General features: G+C 36.0%; 1 protein-coding gene across 1 annotated transcript; it reads right to left on the reverse strand.

Annotated features, from left to right (window-relative positions):
• On the reverse strand, positions 827-1,867 carry LOC104724182. The gene has a single exon (XM_010442629.2). It carries the CDS (start codon positions 1,752-1,754, stop codon positions 1,182-1,184), a length of 573 nt encoding a protein of 190 aa, XP_010440931.1. The 5' UTR covers positions 1,755-1,867; the 3' UTR covers positions 827-1,181.

Here is an 18,814-nt window from a genome sequence, read left to right on the forward strand (position 1 = left end):
ATAGATCATGCGCCTTTTGCTTCACAAAAGTGAGGAGATTAGTGGCCAATGGAATAACAACAAACTTCGTTACCACAAACGATGTTACAGAGAGAAGTCCAACTTTTATTTTGGTGAATTTCCGTTCGTTTTCATAAACTCATATGAAATCTTTGGGCAGAGCATTTGGGGTCATCGATATATTTATGTCGTCATCTTCAATTCTGTTTTGAAATCCTTTTTTTTTTAATTCTAAAATCTCTTAAAATCACCTTATGTAATCTTTTAAAATCTCACCAAATCACAAACTATTTTTTCTTTTTTGAAATGAAATATCTAACAATTCCACAAAACAATCCCAAAAACTCTTTTAAAATCTCTCAAAATCCAACATTTCATAAATCACACAAAATCCTCAAAATCATTGTTTCAATACACCCCCCTAAGTTTTTAAAAAATAGATCCTCACATAACTGGAAAAAAAGTAATTGATAATTAAGTCCTGAATCTTTCTTCAAAAACCTTCTAGCTAAAAGTTACACGGTATTTTTTTTTTTTTTTTTAACTTTCTCTATAGTCTAGATATACTCTATTCATAATATATATATAGAGAATGTTATAATTTTCTCAAAAAAATTACCTCGTTTTATATTACATCGAACAATATTAACAATATGTAGCAAAACACTCACGTATAATTTTTTTTGGAGCAACCAATACGACAATACAAGTAAACAGTCAACTTCTGTCAAATCTTATTAGTCAAACGTTTTAAAATTCTCATATTTGATCAATATATGTGTACCGTTTGACTAGTAGTATCTCTACTACTTTATCACTTGTCGGTATAGTATATAAGTGTATTTCACAAAACAAGTACAGTATATTTTTTTCTTCCTATGAACTGTGAACATTATATTTCTGAATTACAACCAGTATATATATAGTATATACTGTTACATCAACCTCTATATTATTTATTCTCATAAACGAATGTAAACACAAAATAATAACATTAAAAAATCAAAAAAAGTAACTCGAATTAGATTCTTAGTTATACAATATGAGTATGACAATCCGCATTGAGATTCTTACTTCGTCTTGCTCCAAAATCATAAGCTTAAACCAATCATATACCTAACTCTTCACAAGTTCCAGAAATTAGTTTATATAGGATCGTGTTCAACAGATAAGAGAACGCTTCACTTTCTCCGATCACGGTTACCGGAAAAAACAGGGCCTAAGCAAAACATATCAGCCAATGGGACATTCAACGCCGGACTATTCATGGATTTTGGAGCTCTAAACTCTGTAGAGTTCATCTTCTGCAAACTCTTCATCTTCTTCTTCTTTTGCGGATCACTATTGCTCCGTTGATACTCCGAAGAAGAATTAGTTTTCTTGTTTCTCATTGAGTACCCAACAGATTTGCTTCGGACAAGCCAAAACCCACACCCAAAACTTGGATCATCACCTTCTGAGTCAGAACCTCTTGTGTCGGATTTCACGGATAGAGCTGGGAGATTTCTTCTCGGAGAAGTAACATCGGTCTTCCTAGAAATCGTGTCGGTGGCCGAGTGAGAGAGGCTTTTCCAGTCTGAGAAGAGCTCGTCTGCGTGAGAAAACCGTTGTTTTGAATTCTGTCGTAGACAAAAATCGAACTCGGGGCTTGAGTTGAGATATGGCTGGTCTGAATCTGATCGGAGAGGGACTCTCTCTTCGGAATGGTGAAGATTGTGAGATGATATTGAGGTTACTCTGCTTTTAAGACTCATCGTGAAGATTATTAAAAGAAAAAAGAAAATAAATGTTTTTGAGGAATGGTTGATAGATATATATATATATGACTACATGAAGAATGTTTACACAACAATTCACCTACCATTATTGACTATATTCAAAAAGTAATTTTTTGTTTTTCTTACCCTTTTTTTACATTCTTCTGGAACTTTTTTTCTTAGTTTATTTTGTCACAAATTTTCCTGCTGTTAGATAAAACGAACACAAATTATCTCTTAATTATACGTATAATATAATATAGAGAAATACCCTAAAATAACACTAAAACAAATTTTATGGACAATTATAGTACACATTCCACAAAAATCTAAAAATAGCACTATCTAACACATTAGAATATTTAAAATTAATTTTTAGAATTTTGTGTTTTAGGTTTGGGTTCTCAATTTCATATTTAGGGTATAATTTTGAGGGGTATGGTTTAGTATTTTGAATTTAGGGTTTAGTTTAAAAAAATTAATTTTGAAATAGAGTATTATTTTTGGAATTTTAGAGATGTTGTGTTAAATTTGGAAACAAAACTTTTTTTTATGCTATTTTTGAAAATCTCCCTATAATATATCTCATTTACAATTTTGCTATTACATGAGTTTACATAATAATAATACATGAGACACTAAATGCTTTGCAAGCCTATACGTAGATGGATTTGGGTAAGAACATACACTTACTGACTTATATGTTTGTAAATTCGATTTCTGCCACGACCAACACTAATGTGTGTGGGGGTGTTTAGTTAATTTAGATTTTTGTCAGATTATTTACTCTAGTGTGCTTACTAAACAATCTTGATAAAAATATATGTTTTGTTTTAAGATTAATCGGTGATTTGGATAACGGAACCGGCTAATTCGGGATGAAAAAAAAAGACTTGGAAGACTTGGAATCTGACTTGGAATCTAAAAAGAAAAAGATGTGTAAAACGAAAACGTAGAAAAACTAAAATCTGACTTGGAATCTAAAGTTCTTTTTTTTTTTGCTTTATTGGGTGTAGGAAAGACTTTGACTTCAGCACTGATATTTGGTAGATTTTGAAGTTTGAAGCATTGATTTTTGGTAGACTTTGAAAAGTTGAAGGGAAGGGAGAAGACCCCAACATCTAAGTTTTGTTGAACACCGAAACTATTCACCTAATTAATTTACAAATTATAACAGCTTACTAAAACAAATTAAATAGAAAGAAATATAACAAAAAAGATTAGAACAAAGTTCTCTCTCGGGTACGACTAACGTATAAGCTTTTTTTTCTGTTCATGTTCGTGCTTTTTAACTTACCTGTTTTTTCAAACCCTACCTTCCTTTTTATAGATTTTTATAGTGAATCTCTATAACTTATGTCGGTTTATCTTTCAGATTATACAACTCAAATTTTGTATAGATTACATACTCATATTGGCCCAGTTTATAGTTTAGATCAAATATGACCATATGAAACAAACATATACACTAATATGTATATTTTTTGATACGTATCATAATAACTATATTTTCGTTTAGCTAGGAAATTATCTGCTGATATGGTTTACCAAATCTATGAAGTTGATTTTCTTAGGCATAAAAGTCTAAAGTTGTATTGTTGGTGTGGGATTTAGCCCCCGTCGACATGTTGGTCTAAACCGAAAACAAACCGGTTGCTTATCTAACCTGGGAATTCGACCAAGGCGGTGAATTAGGCCTTCAAATGAAATCCAAATAACATCGACATGCCCAACAAGAGCAGCTAGCCGACTTCCAAATCTCCTTAAGACCGACATGACGAAGAAGAAGAAACTTTCCTGATTTCAGTTCAAACTATTAGGAAAGACATCATATAAATAGAAGGGTATCCCGCTCTTTGTAATCCATCCAGCAATTAATACAATAACCCTAATTTCTCTTTGTTCTTGAGCAAAACCCTAACTTGTTTTCTAAGAGATTTCAATTCTTTTTTACTTCCTAGCTTTGATGCAATTTTAAGAGAGAGTTCTTTGTTGAATTTGTTTCCCCCAACAAACAAATTCATTGTGATAAACCTAGTTTACACAATTGACGCCATCTGTGGGGACGCAAAGTTCTCAGCTACTTCTCTATTGAAAACACACTTTCTCGTAACTCGAACGATGACTCCAGCCTCCAATGATATAATCATCGGGGGAACCCTTCCCCAGCAGGACGTTTCCACCATTGGGAGCCTTGAAATCCATAATCCGCAGGACAGCATCTCAAACCGGGCACCACCTCAACCGAATCGCCGCTGCTCGTCTATGTTCGTCGTAATCAGAACACGTCGGCTAACCCAACCGATGACCAATCTCCTCCTCGAACCGAGATAGGCGCGGTTAAAGCACCTAGTCAGGAGACAGAACGTACAGATGGATAGTAACCTGGTGACCAGTCTAGCGTCGTGCGAGCTCCTGTTGCGTAAATCGCACAACCCCCTCAGGCCGTCTCCCGGAATGATTTTCAAATCATGTCCGGGACAATGACTAAGGAGATTTACCAGATGATCTCGTACACAAACCAGAGAATGGATGTAGTCGAGCGTCGCACACCACCTCCCCCACAACAGGATATTGCGCCGCATCAACCATTTAGGATGGACGCACGATCCGACGCTATCTGTTCCCCGATCCCCAGCTCTCGGTTGACGGACCTGGTACTCAGACCATCTCGTCGATCGTGGCTTCGAGAATACAGCCTCACATTAGACAATCTCTGCAAGGGCACACGGCTTTGGGCCCCCACCACGAGTTGGAGGAGATCCACTCTAAACTTTGGGACATGGGATCACTCCTTCATCGCGCTGTTAGTTCGGCCCCCGAGATTGATAGGATGTTCAAAGCAACGCAGCAGACCCCGTTCACCCAGCAAATCATGCGAGCAGTAGTACCACATGTGAAGCTGAAACGCCCATCCTACGAAGGAAAGTAGGATCTGGTGCAATTTATGACATCGTTCATGGCTACGGTAGCCAAAGCTCATTTCACCGTGGAGAAAAAGGATGTCGGGTTGTGCCAGCTGTTTGTCGAGAGTTCGTCAGGAAACACATTAACCTGGTTCTCCAGACTCGAAGCAAATTTGATTGACAGTTTTGCCCAGCTATCAACGGCCTTCCTATGGCACTATCAGATCTGTATCAAACACGGTGTTTCCAGCACGGAATTGTGGGAGATGACCTAGGAACCCGACGAATCCCTGCATCAATTCTTGAGCAGGTTCAAAGAGAAGTTATCCAATGTTTCTATCTCAAAGGACACTGCGATTTCTGCCTTCAAGAAAGGACTCCTTCGTGGATCTCCCTTACAGAAGAACCTGAATAGTCAAAAACCAAAAGATTTGGATGACACGCTCCACCGAGCCTCACGGTTTGCACTCAAGGCAGAGGATGGCGCTAAGCAAGCTGCGAAGACAGCTCCTGCACGACCGATCTCTACGAAGGATAAAAATCAGGACGACTATCATGAACCCCGCAAGCACTACGATCCAAGGGACTCTAAGCAGGGAGCAGTTCATGCGATATATTAAGCCAGCGAACAGGACAAATCGCCTTCGAGCCCGAAAGATTTATTCTGCAACTTCCATAAAGTTCTCGACACTCACTTGCCAAATGAGATCGAAGCTGTCTATCGACCCAAAGTTTTTCGTGGCGGTCGGTGAAATAACACTGGACGACCCGGGCGGTCTAATGGCGGTCGAGGATTGGGAAACAATGATCGAGCCTACGGTAATGATGCTCAGGCCAACGACATCCAAAACGATATAGTCGAAATCCACCCCCGGCAGATTTTCAACAAAATCAAGCCTGAGAGGACGACCTTCGTGGCCCCCCAAAGCGTCAAAGAGGGCAGCGAACTGAACACGTCAATTCCCCAAATCGAGGATGAATTACTATGATCATCACCCAACCCGAGGACTGCAATGATTCAGTCCGGGCTTTGAAAAACCGGGTGCGGCAAGTTTGCAGCATACAAGCACTCTCGGAGGAACAACCGCTCAACAATGATCCGATTATATTCACAGCCTAAGATGCCAAAGGAATTTAGCATCCTCATAACGACCCCCTGGTTGTTGAAGTGGCCATGGGCAAATTCGATGTGGATACCGGAAGCACGATCAACGTCATGTTCTGGTAGACACTAGAAAAGATGGGCATTGCACCGGAACAAGTCAAACCCAAGACTAGAACTTTGACTGGATATGACGGAATTGCCAAGATGTGATGGGCTATGTGAAGCTGCAGGTGCGCGTCCGCGGTGTTACACAGAAAATCAAGTTCGTGGTCATCGATGCATCTCCGATATACAACTCTATCTTGGGATCGCCTTGGATATATGCGATGCGGGCAATCCCTTCCACTTACCACCTTTGTGTCAAATTTGCGAACGCTACTGGGAACTACACAATATATGGCGACCAAAAGAGGGCTCGGACTTGCTCCATCATCGAGAAAAAACAACGACGGAAGGAGGAGGCATAGCATTTACAGAACGGGGATCACTTGACTGGTCCCCATAAGCTGGAGTGTGACGCGCTTAAGTCTTCAGTGTGTTAGATCATATAGGTTAACATCAATGATTTGGATCCATCACGAACAGTCGAGATCAAAGCCAAATTGGAGGATCATATCAAAACAAAACTGATCGCTTTTCTAAAATATAGATCTTCCATGTTCTCCTGGTCCACTAACGACATGGTCGGAATCGACCCTGATGTCACCTGACACAAGCTCCACATCGACCCTACGTTCAAGCCAGTCAAACAGAAACGTAGACTCCTGGGACCAGATCAGGCAAAAGCGGTCCAAGATGAGGTCGAACGACTCCTTAAAGTAGATATGATAATGGAAGTACAATATCCCCATTGGTCTGATAATGGAAGTACAATATCCCCATTGGTTAGCCAATCCGGTCGTGGTAAAGAAAAAGAACAGCAAGTGGAGAGTGCGTGGATTTCACCGATCTCAATAAAGCTTGCCCTAAATACTGTTTTACCTTACCCCATATATATCACCTTGTGGATGCTATTGCCAGAAACCAGCTGCTATCATTCATAGACGCTCTCTTGGATACAATCATATCGCGATGAGCCCTGTAGATCTGGAGAAAACCGCGTTCATAGCAGATAGAGGGACTTATTGCTATAAAGTTACGCCGTTGGGATTAAAAAATGCTGGGGCGACTTACCAACGGCTAGTAAACATGATGTTTGCCAACCTGCTCGGCCAAACGATGGAAGTTTACATCGACGATATGTTGGTCAAGTCATTAATCACGGAGCAGCATGTCCAGAACCTCGTAGAATGTTTCAACATTTTGGACCAATTCCAGATGAAGTTAAATCTGACGAAGTGTACATTTGGCATAACCTCGGGAAAGTTCTTGGGATTCATTGTGACCGAAAGGGGGATAGAGGCGAATCCAAAGCAGATCGAGGTGGTATTAGGACTCCCATCCCTGACTAACAAACGAGAAGTGCAACGCCTGACCGATCGGATTGCCGCGTTAAATTGGTTCATCTCTCGGTCCACTGACAAATGTCTTCCCTTCTTCCAACTTCTCTAAGGAAACAAGGATTTCCACTGGGACAAAGACTGTGAGGTCGCTTTTTGGAAGCGTAAGGAATACTTGACCAGCCATCCGGTACTCATCAAGCCCGAGGAGGTGGAGATACTATACCTCTACGTCTCTATTTCTAGTTCGGCAGTTAGTGGTGTTTTGATCCGATATGACCATGGTGACCAGAGACCGATCTTCTGCACCAGAAAAGCTCTCAACGATGCCGAAATTGGCCCTCTCCCTAGTCGTCATTGCGCATAAGGTTCGGCCTTACTTTCAGTCGCATTTTGTCGTCGTCTATGCTGATCAGTCACTCCAAACTATACTCCATAGCCCTCTCCAGTACAGACGTATGGCGAAATGGGCAATCGAATTGAGTGAATACGATATCTAGTATCGTTGTCGGCCGAGCCTAAAGTCGCAGGTTCTGGAGGATTCATCACCAAGCTCTCCCCCGAGCTCGAAGAAGCCACTCCTAAAGAGGATCCAACGTCAGACTCATTCTCTGATCTCCGACGGGGGAAATTCTCGAGCAATCCTTTAAGCTCGGCTTAAAAGCATCCAACAACGAGACCGAGTACGAGGCCGTTCTAACCGGACTACGGTTGGCACAAGGACTCGGAGTAACTCACCTTCAGGTTTTTTGTGATAGGCAACTAGTGGTCAGTTAGTTCAGCGGCGAGTTCGACGCTAAGAATGAGCGGATGGGAGTGTATCGCCAGTTAGTCCGTACGTTGTCAAGCGAATTCGCCTCCTTCTCCTTGGTAAAAACTACGAGGAGTGAAAACGCATCTGAAACGACTCAACCCGTTTTTTTTAATAATAATTCATAAATAAAAATATTAATAATATTCTAAACTAGTGGTCTCATACCCACTAGTCTCCTAACCACAAACACACAATAACGGTTAACATAGCAATACCATTAAACCAATAATCCAATAACCAATATTAGCTCATAACAAATATCCAATAATCCAAACAAGAGGAAATAAAGAACCAACAATCATAAAAAACATTCTAGGACTCAACTCTAGCAGCCTAACAGAAGCCAGACAATAACCAATCGAGTCACTAGAACATCCTCCTCATCATTGTCTTGATTCCACGATCACACTTTGCTTTTACCAGCACCACAAACATAAATTTAGATGCATGAGTATTTAATAAACACTCAGTGAGGCAATCCTCCCATCTACTGGGCTATACACACAAGCAATAAGATCTTTTCATACTACAAACAACCAACAATAAGACAAACTAGGCAATAAAAAACCATTTGCTCCATCCGTCGTAACTGAAGAAGAAACTTGCTAGATACATCGATGGAAATGGTATAATATCACAAAAATTACGATTTACAATAGTGGATATATTTGTTATAAGGCCATGTTTATAGGTATATTAGATGGGGTGTTCTTAGGCCCTTTAAAAATGAAAATAATTGAATAGTGGACTTAAGATCAGGCTCATTGATCTTATTCTAGAACTGTTCTTGGGCCTGATCTTGTGTGACCTGTCTCTCTCGGATTGGTTGAGAATATATGGAATAAATTTGGACATTAATCTATGTATTAATTAAATAAAATGTTTATCTTGTTTAATTAATTAAGTAATATGTTTGTTTGTTTTTTTTTTTAAATTTTATTTACAATGTATTTTTTGTTTCATAAAAATATGGCATTGTATTTTGAATTTTAGTAAAAGTTTTATAAGTTTGCAATTAAAATGTTATTTTATAAATTTTTATAATTGTAATATGTTTAAGAATATTAATAAACATTATATTATTAAATAGTATTAAACATTCTTAAATTTTTTATTAAACATTAATCTATGTATTTATTAAACATTCTTAAATTTCTATAAGAATATTATATTATTAAATATTAAGATCTTAAACATGTTCTCCCAATAACTAACTTTTTAACAAAAGTTCTTAACTACTGATCTTACATTATTTTCACAATATTTATACTCTAAGAACACCCTAAACTGATCTCATTATAAACATGCCCTAACAATGCCATAATAATAATTAGTAAATAATAACTACGAAATTTGTTACAATGATAAATTTGTTACAGAAATATATTTATCAGTAGCAATTTACCACAAATTTTATTGGTATCTAAAGCTGTTACTAATTCTTACAAATAACTACAATTTTACAACTATTTTTTTATTTGTATTTTTGTCACTAATTAGTAACAATTTGTCGCAATAATTTGCTACAAACTATATGTGTGATAAATTAATTATGCATATAGAAAACTCATAATTAAACAGGTGAGAAGAAATAAATTTTCTGTAAATGGTAATGCTATTATTTTTATATTTTCTTTACATATTTTTTTTGTGATCGTGAAAAATTAAAGAATAGGAAAAATTAAAGAACATGGATCTATATAGTCTTTGATTTTGTTTTGTCTCTTTTTTGTTTGTAGTGCCATTTTTTAGATACTCTGAATCTGTTATTTATTTGAAAAACCTAGTAATTTGTGAATAATAAATTATTTTATTGTTAATTAAAAACCTAGTAATTTGTGAATAGTAAATTGCATTGTTTTGAGTCTATTGACAAAGAATTAATGTAAAGGCACTAAAACATAATGAAGGGCGCACGATAACTAGTCACTGATGCTTGGTGAAGTTTAATACGTTACTGGACATGCAAAACATACATAAATTTGGAACAAACTGAAGGATGTTGTCTTTCATATGTGTATATAAACTTTATATATCTTATATAATAAAGTAAGGTTTATTCAAATTCATGCTCCAAAAAGCTAATAAGTGGCGCTGTATTTTTTCGTCATATGTTATTATTTTCAAATTTAAATACACTATTTTTATATTAACTAAATTTAATATAGTTTTATACTAAAAAATATCTTATCATTTTCAATGTTTTTTTAGTAGTTATATAAATAACATATAAATTATTTTTTCCAGGAATCAAAGAATACAATATTGATATTCAAAAAATCAATTCAGTCTAAAGTAAAATCAAGATTATAATACTAATTTGTTGTTAACAAGATTATAATATTTATTTCGCAACTTTTTTTATATCAAAATATCAATTCATTTATTTTAAACAATTTAAAGATATAAAAGATGCAATTTCTTAATTTTTGCACCAAAATCATTTTTTTTAGTCTAAACTGAATTCAATATATAAAATAATTTAATTTCAAGAGATTAAAAATACGATACTTTACAATTTTGTGTTTAAACAGCAAGTCCTAACATTAAACTGGGACTAACTGTCATTGTAGTAAATTGAGTTACTAATAGTAAGTTTCTCATCTTTTTGTGTGGCTGTAAATTCACAAAACACCGCTTCCTCTATTTGGTAATATGAAGAAAGAATAAAAATAAGAAAGAGAGAGTGAGCCATTAAATGAGATAGAGAAGTAGAGTGAGTGGTTGGAGAAAAAGAGAGATGGTGAAAAACAGAGCTTTTTGTGAGATCATGGATGATGGAGATAATCCAGAATTTTAAGATCCTTCGAAGGACAGATTTATCTTCTGAAATCATGGCAGTATTCTTCTTAATTTTCCCATATTTTTTCTTCTTCACCGAAAGATAGAATCTTTTGGTTCTTCCATTGTTTTGTTCTAATGGGTCTGATCTCCAAAAGTACACTTAATTATTTTATTTCTTCTTCTCTTCAGTATGTTTTCTTATCGTCTCATGAACTTAGATTTGTGTGTTCTAGGTGAGATTTTTGGGTGTAAAATTTCTAGTAATTGAAAAATAAATTCCAGAATGCAACTCTCTATTTGTTACAATTCCTGATAAATCTGGTTCTTAATGTATATCAAAGTATTTTGTTTCACATTCTTCAGAGTTGACAAGTTTATAGTAGAATTCATCCATGTAGTTATTGTTTCAACATAGACGTTATTGTAGTAAAAAACTCATTCTTCATCCATAACCAATAAATAATTATTTCAACGAAGATTTTAGTGGTAAAAAATTCATTCTTCCTCTTTAACCACTCAACTGATTTATGCTCTATTCCTTTTGTTCATTTTTTTTTTAATTTATGTCTATGTTTTGCTTATAATTTGCTCATGTTATTCTTTGATTTTGTTTATTTTTTCAACTTTATATTTTTCAAAAAGTTTTAATATTTTTTTTGTATTGTACATGTGTAGTAAAAAAATAGTGCACCATTTAAATGCATTCAAAAACTTACCTCCTCCAGTTTTACATTTTTGGCAATTGCTTCTTCGATACGATCCATTTCAGCCTCAAGCTGAAGAAGCTGAGCATCTGTAATAACCATTTCTCGATATGTTTTTTTTTTGGTTTGTTTGGTAGTATTGAACAAGAGCAAAAGACTTATGCCAAATTCTTCTCTTTATGTTCTTCTTAATGTTTGATCGTCGGTTTATATAGAGAATTATAGATATAGTGTGTGTCCGTGTGGATGTTTGTTCTATCACAAAAGTCTTTGATATATTCCCATTTTTTACTTGGCTCTTTGATTATGACCACAACTTTTTCAATTAGGAGAGTCTTACTTACTACGTTTCCTACTAAATTTGTATGTATTTCTTCTTTGCTCATCCATTAGATCCAACCACCGAATCAAATTTTCAAAAACTTTATTCTGCTAATGTAATTGGCGTAGACATTACACGTTTTCTAAACTCTCGAAAATACAGTATACTCAGAAATCACATTTGAAAACACGCCATATACAAACCATATTTCAGTTGAAATTTCATACGTTGATATTTCTAGCTAGTTTTAATATTTCTCTTTTTGGGTGTGGCATGTGATATTGTGATTGTGAAGATCGACAGCTTTCATTTAGCTGTTTTTTTCTATCGTGAGTCAGACACCAGACACCATATTTACCTTCGAATGTATTTTCTTCTTTAATTAGTATAATTTTTTTAAACGTTAAATGTGTTATTAATTTGATATAATTCTTATTCGAAAACATTGTAATTTGTTAATAGTAAATAGCGAATTTGCAACTTACGGAATCGAAGAATGTAATGGCACTAAACTAGGATCAGTGGTGACTTACTGGATTTTCATACGACACCTTGTCACTGAACATGCATGATAGAAAGACAAAGTAAAGTAAAAAGGACATCTTTAAGAAAATACAGTAACAGTTTGGACCCAAAAAAAAAGTGTGGCTATGGCGTTGTAGCTAATTGAATTTTGTGGCTATCCATAGTTACATTGCCACAACGTAGCCATGACAGAATTTGTAGCTAATAGCCACGAAATCGCCACACAACTGTTTGTGTCTATAATAGCCACATCTTAACTACAAAAGAATTCGTAACCATTAGCCACGACATGTTACAAATATAATTGTAACTTGTATCCACAAATTGCCGACGGATAAATTAATGGCTCTTAGTTTGCACAACTTAGCTACAACTACTCTGTAACTATTTGTCACAGATAGCTGCAATAAATATGTGAGTAAGTATCACAAATTGGCCACAAAAAACAGTGGCCAAGTCATAAAATATACTAAAAAAGAACTATTGGGAAATTAAATTAATTTGCTAATAATATATAAATTACATAATCTTAACACCATAGAGTTTTATATAGAAAATACATAAGTTTATAGATACAAAAAAAAACATAAAAGATAAACTACATAGATTCAAGTCCATTCAAACGACATATTACTAGAAACCAAATTCAAATACCTCAACGATAGCAAAGTCATGTTGGATAGGTTAATCAGAGAGGTGCGGTTGGCTGCTGCGCTGCTTCTTGTGTTGGACCAACAACTAAGTCAGCATGTGTAGATGGACTTGCAGCTGATGAAGCTCCATCAGCACGTGGAGTCTGACTTGTTGGTTGGAGAGTAGTTACTGAATCTTCTCCATTAAGGCGTTAAAATCATAACCAAGGCAAGCTCAATCACATCTATGTTGTCTTCATCCAAGTTTCGACGAAGAGAAGCAGAAACAGACTCATTAGGATCATCATCATTTTGATATTGAAATGATCCAAGACTTTTGTAATGTTCATTGAAGTAGTTGAGTTAATGTGGAGTTGGGTTAATGTGACATTATGTAATTAATTTACTGTTTTCACACAAATTTTTTTTTCTTTTTTTCTTTTTACTGTGACAAGACAAAATCTTGTAAATCTGTCTTCTCTACCATCAAGACATTAATTACATAATCACACTCATACACACTTCCAAATCCAACATTTTGTTTTAATTAGCTTAATATTGAAGAAGAACATGATATTTAACATAATATCTGCGAATTGATTTATGTTGGTCCACCCATTATTTATGTATCACACAGAAAGAGGTGTATACAGTATATATTGTGTATAAATTTATTATAAAGTATAATGGTAATAATACTAAACTTAAAGGCGTAAAAAAGAAAAAGAAAATGTATATGTGGTGATGGGACCACTACAAAAAAAAAAAATATTATATCACTTAAATCGTATCATAAAATTAGACCCCTAACTTGAGTCAATTGCAATACTAGACTCTTCTTTTTCTCTTTCCAACATTTGCCACTTTCTACCTACTAAATCTTCTGCCATTCATTATATTCACAGAAATGCCATTATTTCTGATTTATTTGAATTTCTTGCGAAAATGTTTATTACATCTATATCCTCATCTTCTTGTCTTATTTACGGTTGTACCACCGCCATCAATTTTCCAACAACCATGAACAACTAAATTTGAAGCTCTTAATGCTTCAACAACCCGATTTGTGAGCTTAAATAACACTCAATGCTATGAGAACTTCATTTTCTTCCATCTCCTCTCCATTTTAATCGAAAAAATTGAAAGTTCGTTAATCTTGTTAGATCTCGTGAACAAGGAAAATTGGCGCGGTGTTTCTTCAGTGGTGACTAAATACGACGTCCTCGATGCTTGACATTGCGAAACCACCACCGATTAGGTTATTTTCCGGTAGATTTCGTGATTTTCTTTGTTTTTTTATCGAAATTAGACTTCATTTGTTAGTCCAACCTTCATAATATCATGTAAAGTCTACTATGTGGTCAGTTTTGCAATTTAAAATTTATCGACTTTCGAGCCCGTAACCTAAAATTTCAGTCTCCTTAATTTTATTTGAAAACAAAAAAAATAGAGTTTAGACTGCATTATAATATTTCCAACCGATACCTCGTTTGCAGTCTACTAAGGTGTATTTTCGTAATAAACGAGTAGACTTCTATAGCGACTATTTTTGGAGTTGACCAAAATATTTAAGCATTGACCGTAATATTATTATATTTAAATAATTAGTTGACTGCAAAAGAAGTCTACTAATTAAAAAATTAAAATGTTGGTCAACCCCAAAAATGACCACGGCAGACTGCAAACGAAGTCATCATTACTATAGACTTCGTACTTAGTCTACTTGGCAAAAGTCAAACTTGGTCAATTGCAAAACTAACCACGACGAAGTTTACATTTTCTTGTTGACGGATAGATGAAGTCTACTTGTTAGGCAGAAGTCTACTGTAAAGTCAATGGATTGGTCAATTGCAAAAATAACCAGAGTAAACTATAATTGAAGTTAACAGGTGGAACTTTCCATTGAAGTCTACCTAGTTTTATCTATTTAATTGCAAAACTAACCAAAAAATTAACAAAGGATGACCACAAAAGAAGTCAACCGGTTCTGGTAGACTTCGTCCACTGTCTGCTTTGTTAAATTGTAATTGCAAAAATAGACCACAAAAAATAGACTTCATTTGAAGTTATCTTCGTATAGTCTAGTTTATATCTACTGTTGATGTCAACATGAAGTCAGCAGAATTTGAAAACCAAATTATTGCAAATTGGTGAATAATTTTTAAGATTTTCTTGTTGTATTCTTTGATAGATGTTATTTACTTGCCACTGTATTTTTTTGACATGAATCCATATTATACATATGGAGAAATCAAGTTTTTGGTTTTCATTGGCAGTTAGGTCATTAAAGTAGACTAATTTACGAAGTCAAACCGTTGGAGTTATCTGTGAAGTCTGTATATATGAAATAGTGTTTAATTGAAATTTATAAATTTTTCTTTTTTATTTTGTAGTTCATTTGTTTTGTATCGGTTATGTACTTGCCTCTGTATATTTTTTTCATGATAATATATTATACTTTTGGATCAATCATGTTTTTGGTTTTGTTAGGCATCTAGGTTATTGATTTAAGACTTCTACGGGTAGTCAGCTGTGTAATGAGTATTTGACTTGCTGCTTACTCTTTCAGGTAAATGGCGCAAATACCTGTTGTTTTCGGAGTATGGGTGACGAGAAATGGGTCTTGGCATTTTGATATGGATGGACGCAAAGGTGGGAGAATGTTTTTTTTGCGACACGGTTGTACATACGCTGAGCTTCTTGAAATGGTTGTAGAAGATTATCTGATTGACAAAGAAACAGAGATGGTTCAGTTATCGTATCCCTTAACAGAGATGATGCTTCAGCAATTGCCCCAAGATACCCCTCCTGTCTATGTCACAAATGATAGATCAGTTCAGAACTTGATAGATTTTAGTAGTAGGAATGTTGTTCGCCTTTGCGTCTCTACGCGATGCATGGATGGACAGCCGGTTAAGGAATGTGTTAATGATATAAACAACTCTTGTTCTATTGACAATGGGGAGCCAACGGATGAATTTGGTGACGATTTAGATCCAGGTGCCGATGAATGTGTAGAAGAATCGGGATTTCTCTGTGACCTTGTTCTTGTACGTCCTGCGGGTGATGAATGGTTTGGATACATATAAGTTCGTACCACCAAAGACAGCATCAGGATTTCTCTGTGACCTTGTTCTTGTACGTCCTGTGGGTGATGAATGGTTTGGATACATATAAGTTACTAGAGTTTCGACAAATAGAATTTTTGAAACATACCATAAAAGTTAGTAGACTTACGGATCTTTCTTTAAGAAATCAAGTAAAACCTTCTTCAACTCCATGTCTGCTTTATCAAAAGGATTGTACGCTGACGTGGCTGATTTATCACCCATGATAATCTTGGATGTGTTATCACCAACGATAGGACGTTGACTTGATGCCAACCTCTTAACCCTTTCAGCCTTGCCATGTGCCGCAATCCTAGCCGCTTCTTTCCTTGGTTCTTGTTTCTTGGCTCTAGCAGTCAAGTCGGCAGTTGTTGGGATTTCCGTGCGAAGAAACACAGGTGGGTCTGACTCAGTGTCAGATGATTCAGAGCTGACTTTCTTTGGCACCTTTGTATCCGTACGAGTAACAAATGGAGATGGTTTCACGGTCTAAGATTGCCCTGGCTTGTTCTGCAAATTCCGATTTAAAAGTTACATGATCATTTATGAAAACAAATAATATTAAAGTCGCCTCATATGTATAATTTGTCTCAAATAAAACAAACAAAGAAAAGACGGATATAGAAGTATACTTCACATAAGGAAGACTACTTCACATAAGGAAGATAGTTGTTTTTATGTCTTCGAAGTTGACAACTTCTGGAAGTCTATTTTTTCTTCGCCTTGTACCTGGTATTGTGATTGTGAGGGATCGTAGTAGGAAATTGCAAGTATTCAGAACTAACCATATCTGTCTGAGAGTCCTTTTGTTCCTAAGATACAACCTCTTTCGTACCAGTAGCTGCCTGAGAGTCCTTCTGTTCCTTTGATAAAGGATCAACCTCTTTCGTACTAGTTACATCTCCCTTCATTTTGGTAACATCCGAAGCCAGGCTTTCAATTTTCCCATTCAACATGTTGAAACCTTCCCTCATCTGATCGAGCAGAGCTGCTCCCCACATGTCGAGCTCATCTTTAATAGAATCCAAAATGTTAATTTCCAATTCAGTCGATTCACTTGGACAGTGCCTCTTCCCACTTCGTTCACCAATTCACCGGCTCTTTTATTCGATCCCTTTTCTTCAATCTTAACCTTTGGATTGTTGGATTCATAAATACCAACCGTCTGCCACAAACCTCTCCCCCACTTCCATGAACCAAAATCCCCATCGAATGCTCTCAAAATGTTATCAATCTTGTCATCTGTTTCAGCGTCTTCCCAAACAGGACTAATCATGCCACCAATGGTTTTGAAGTGTCTGAAGTTTGTCTACAATTTATATAGTATACTAGTTCAAATCTAACACAATAATGGTTACCGACTCATCTAATATCGTAGATAAATTATAGACAAATCACAGAGATGCGTACCTATTTTAGAATGCCCTCTTTGACATATTTTCTACCGCAAGAACCGTGGTAAGAAAGCAACGGTGGACTTGGATTGTTCGCCAACGGTTCCCCAATTAATTTGCCAAAATCAGGCATAGATTCGTACACCCATATCTGCAGAGGTTCGACAAATCCGTCTATGGTGTAACTCTGCTTGTTTAAGTCCTTCTCCTTAACAGACAGAATCAGGTTCTTGAAAGCAAATCTTCCCCAGGGATAATCATGAAATGCATCTAAATCCATGACTAGCCTAGCCATATTTAGACGGGTGGGCGTTGGTGGTTTCCTAGCTTCTATAAACCCAGCGTAGATAGCTAAATAACCCAACCTAACACGCTCTATTCTATCCCAATCGTTTGAGTTCTTACATGCTGCGACCAGTTGATCAATACTCGGACCGCTGTCTAAATTGACTCCAAGCTTCTCCCAAAACTCTTCCATCTCGTCTGAAACCTCAACCTGTGGCTGCTCCAACGACTCGACATTGTCACAGTTATGTCCAGTGATGGCTTTAAACTCATTCAAAGAAAATCGTAAAGGGTTAGATCCAACCAGACTCCAGATCTCGTACTTTTTGTTGCAGACTATCTGTTAGGTGAGCATATGGTGAAGTAGTCTGGAAGCACATTCAAATTCGAGACGGTTGAACTGTAACAAGACACCGAGTCGAGATTGATAAATCTCGTCCCATTCATCCGGCTCCAGAGCTTTGTACAGTTCATCAAACAGCATTGTATCGTTGCTGTAATAGCCGATGCTTTTTTGAGGAAGCGGCTCATCACCTTTCGTGTAAAAACTACGAGGAAATTCTGGTTTTCTCTCCTCATCCATTATGCAAGATAAGATTAGGTTTGGCGGGGAAATTAAAAAACGAGAGATTGAGAAAGATGAAGACAAATCCAATAAGTCTATGCGTCAAATTGAAAAAAAAGGCTACTATCGAATTGCAAAAGAAGTCAACCTTCAGTTTGATCAAAGAGGACAACGGCGGCGAAGACGCGGTGAAGATGAAGATAAAGCAGCTGGGTTGAAGAATACAGAGTTCGTCGAGATCTGGTACAAATAAGTTAAACAAAGTAAGTAAACTGACAATCCGAAAGATAGAGATTTAGGTTTAACATGAACAAAAAAATGGGAAAATCAACCGTTAGTGATAAGCGATAGAGATAAGCGGAAGAGATAAGCGGAAGAGAAGCGTTTTCTAGTTCCTTATGAGGAAGAATTAGAGATAACTATCCTATGTTATCTCGGTTTTTAAGTTGTATACAATTACAATAATTATAATAAT

The sequence above is a fragment of the Camelina sativa genome, chromosome 11, assembly GCF_000633955.1.
Source record: "Camelina sativa cultivar DH55 chromosome 11, Cs, whole genome shotgun sequence".
In the NCBI taxonomy this organism is placed as follows: Eukaryota; Viridiplantae; Streptophyta; class Magnoliopsida; order Brassicales; family Brassicaceae; genus Camelina; species Camelina sativa.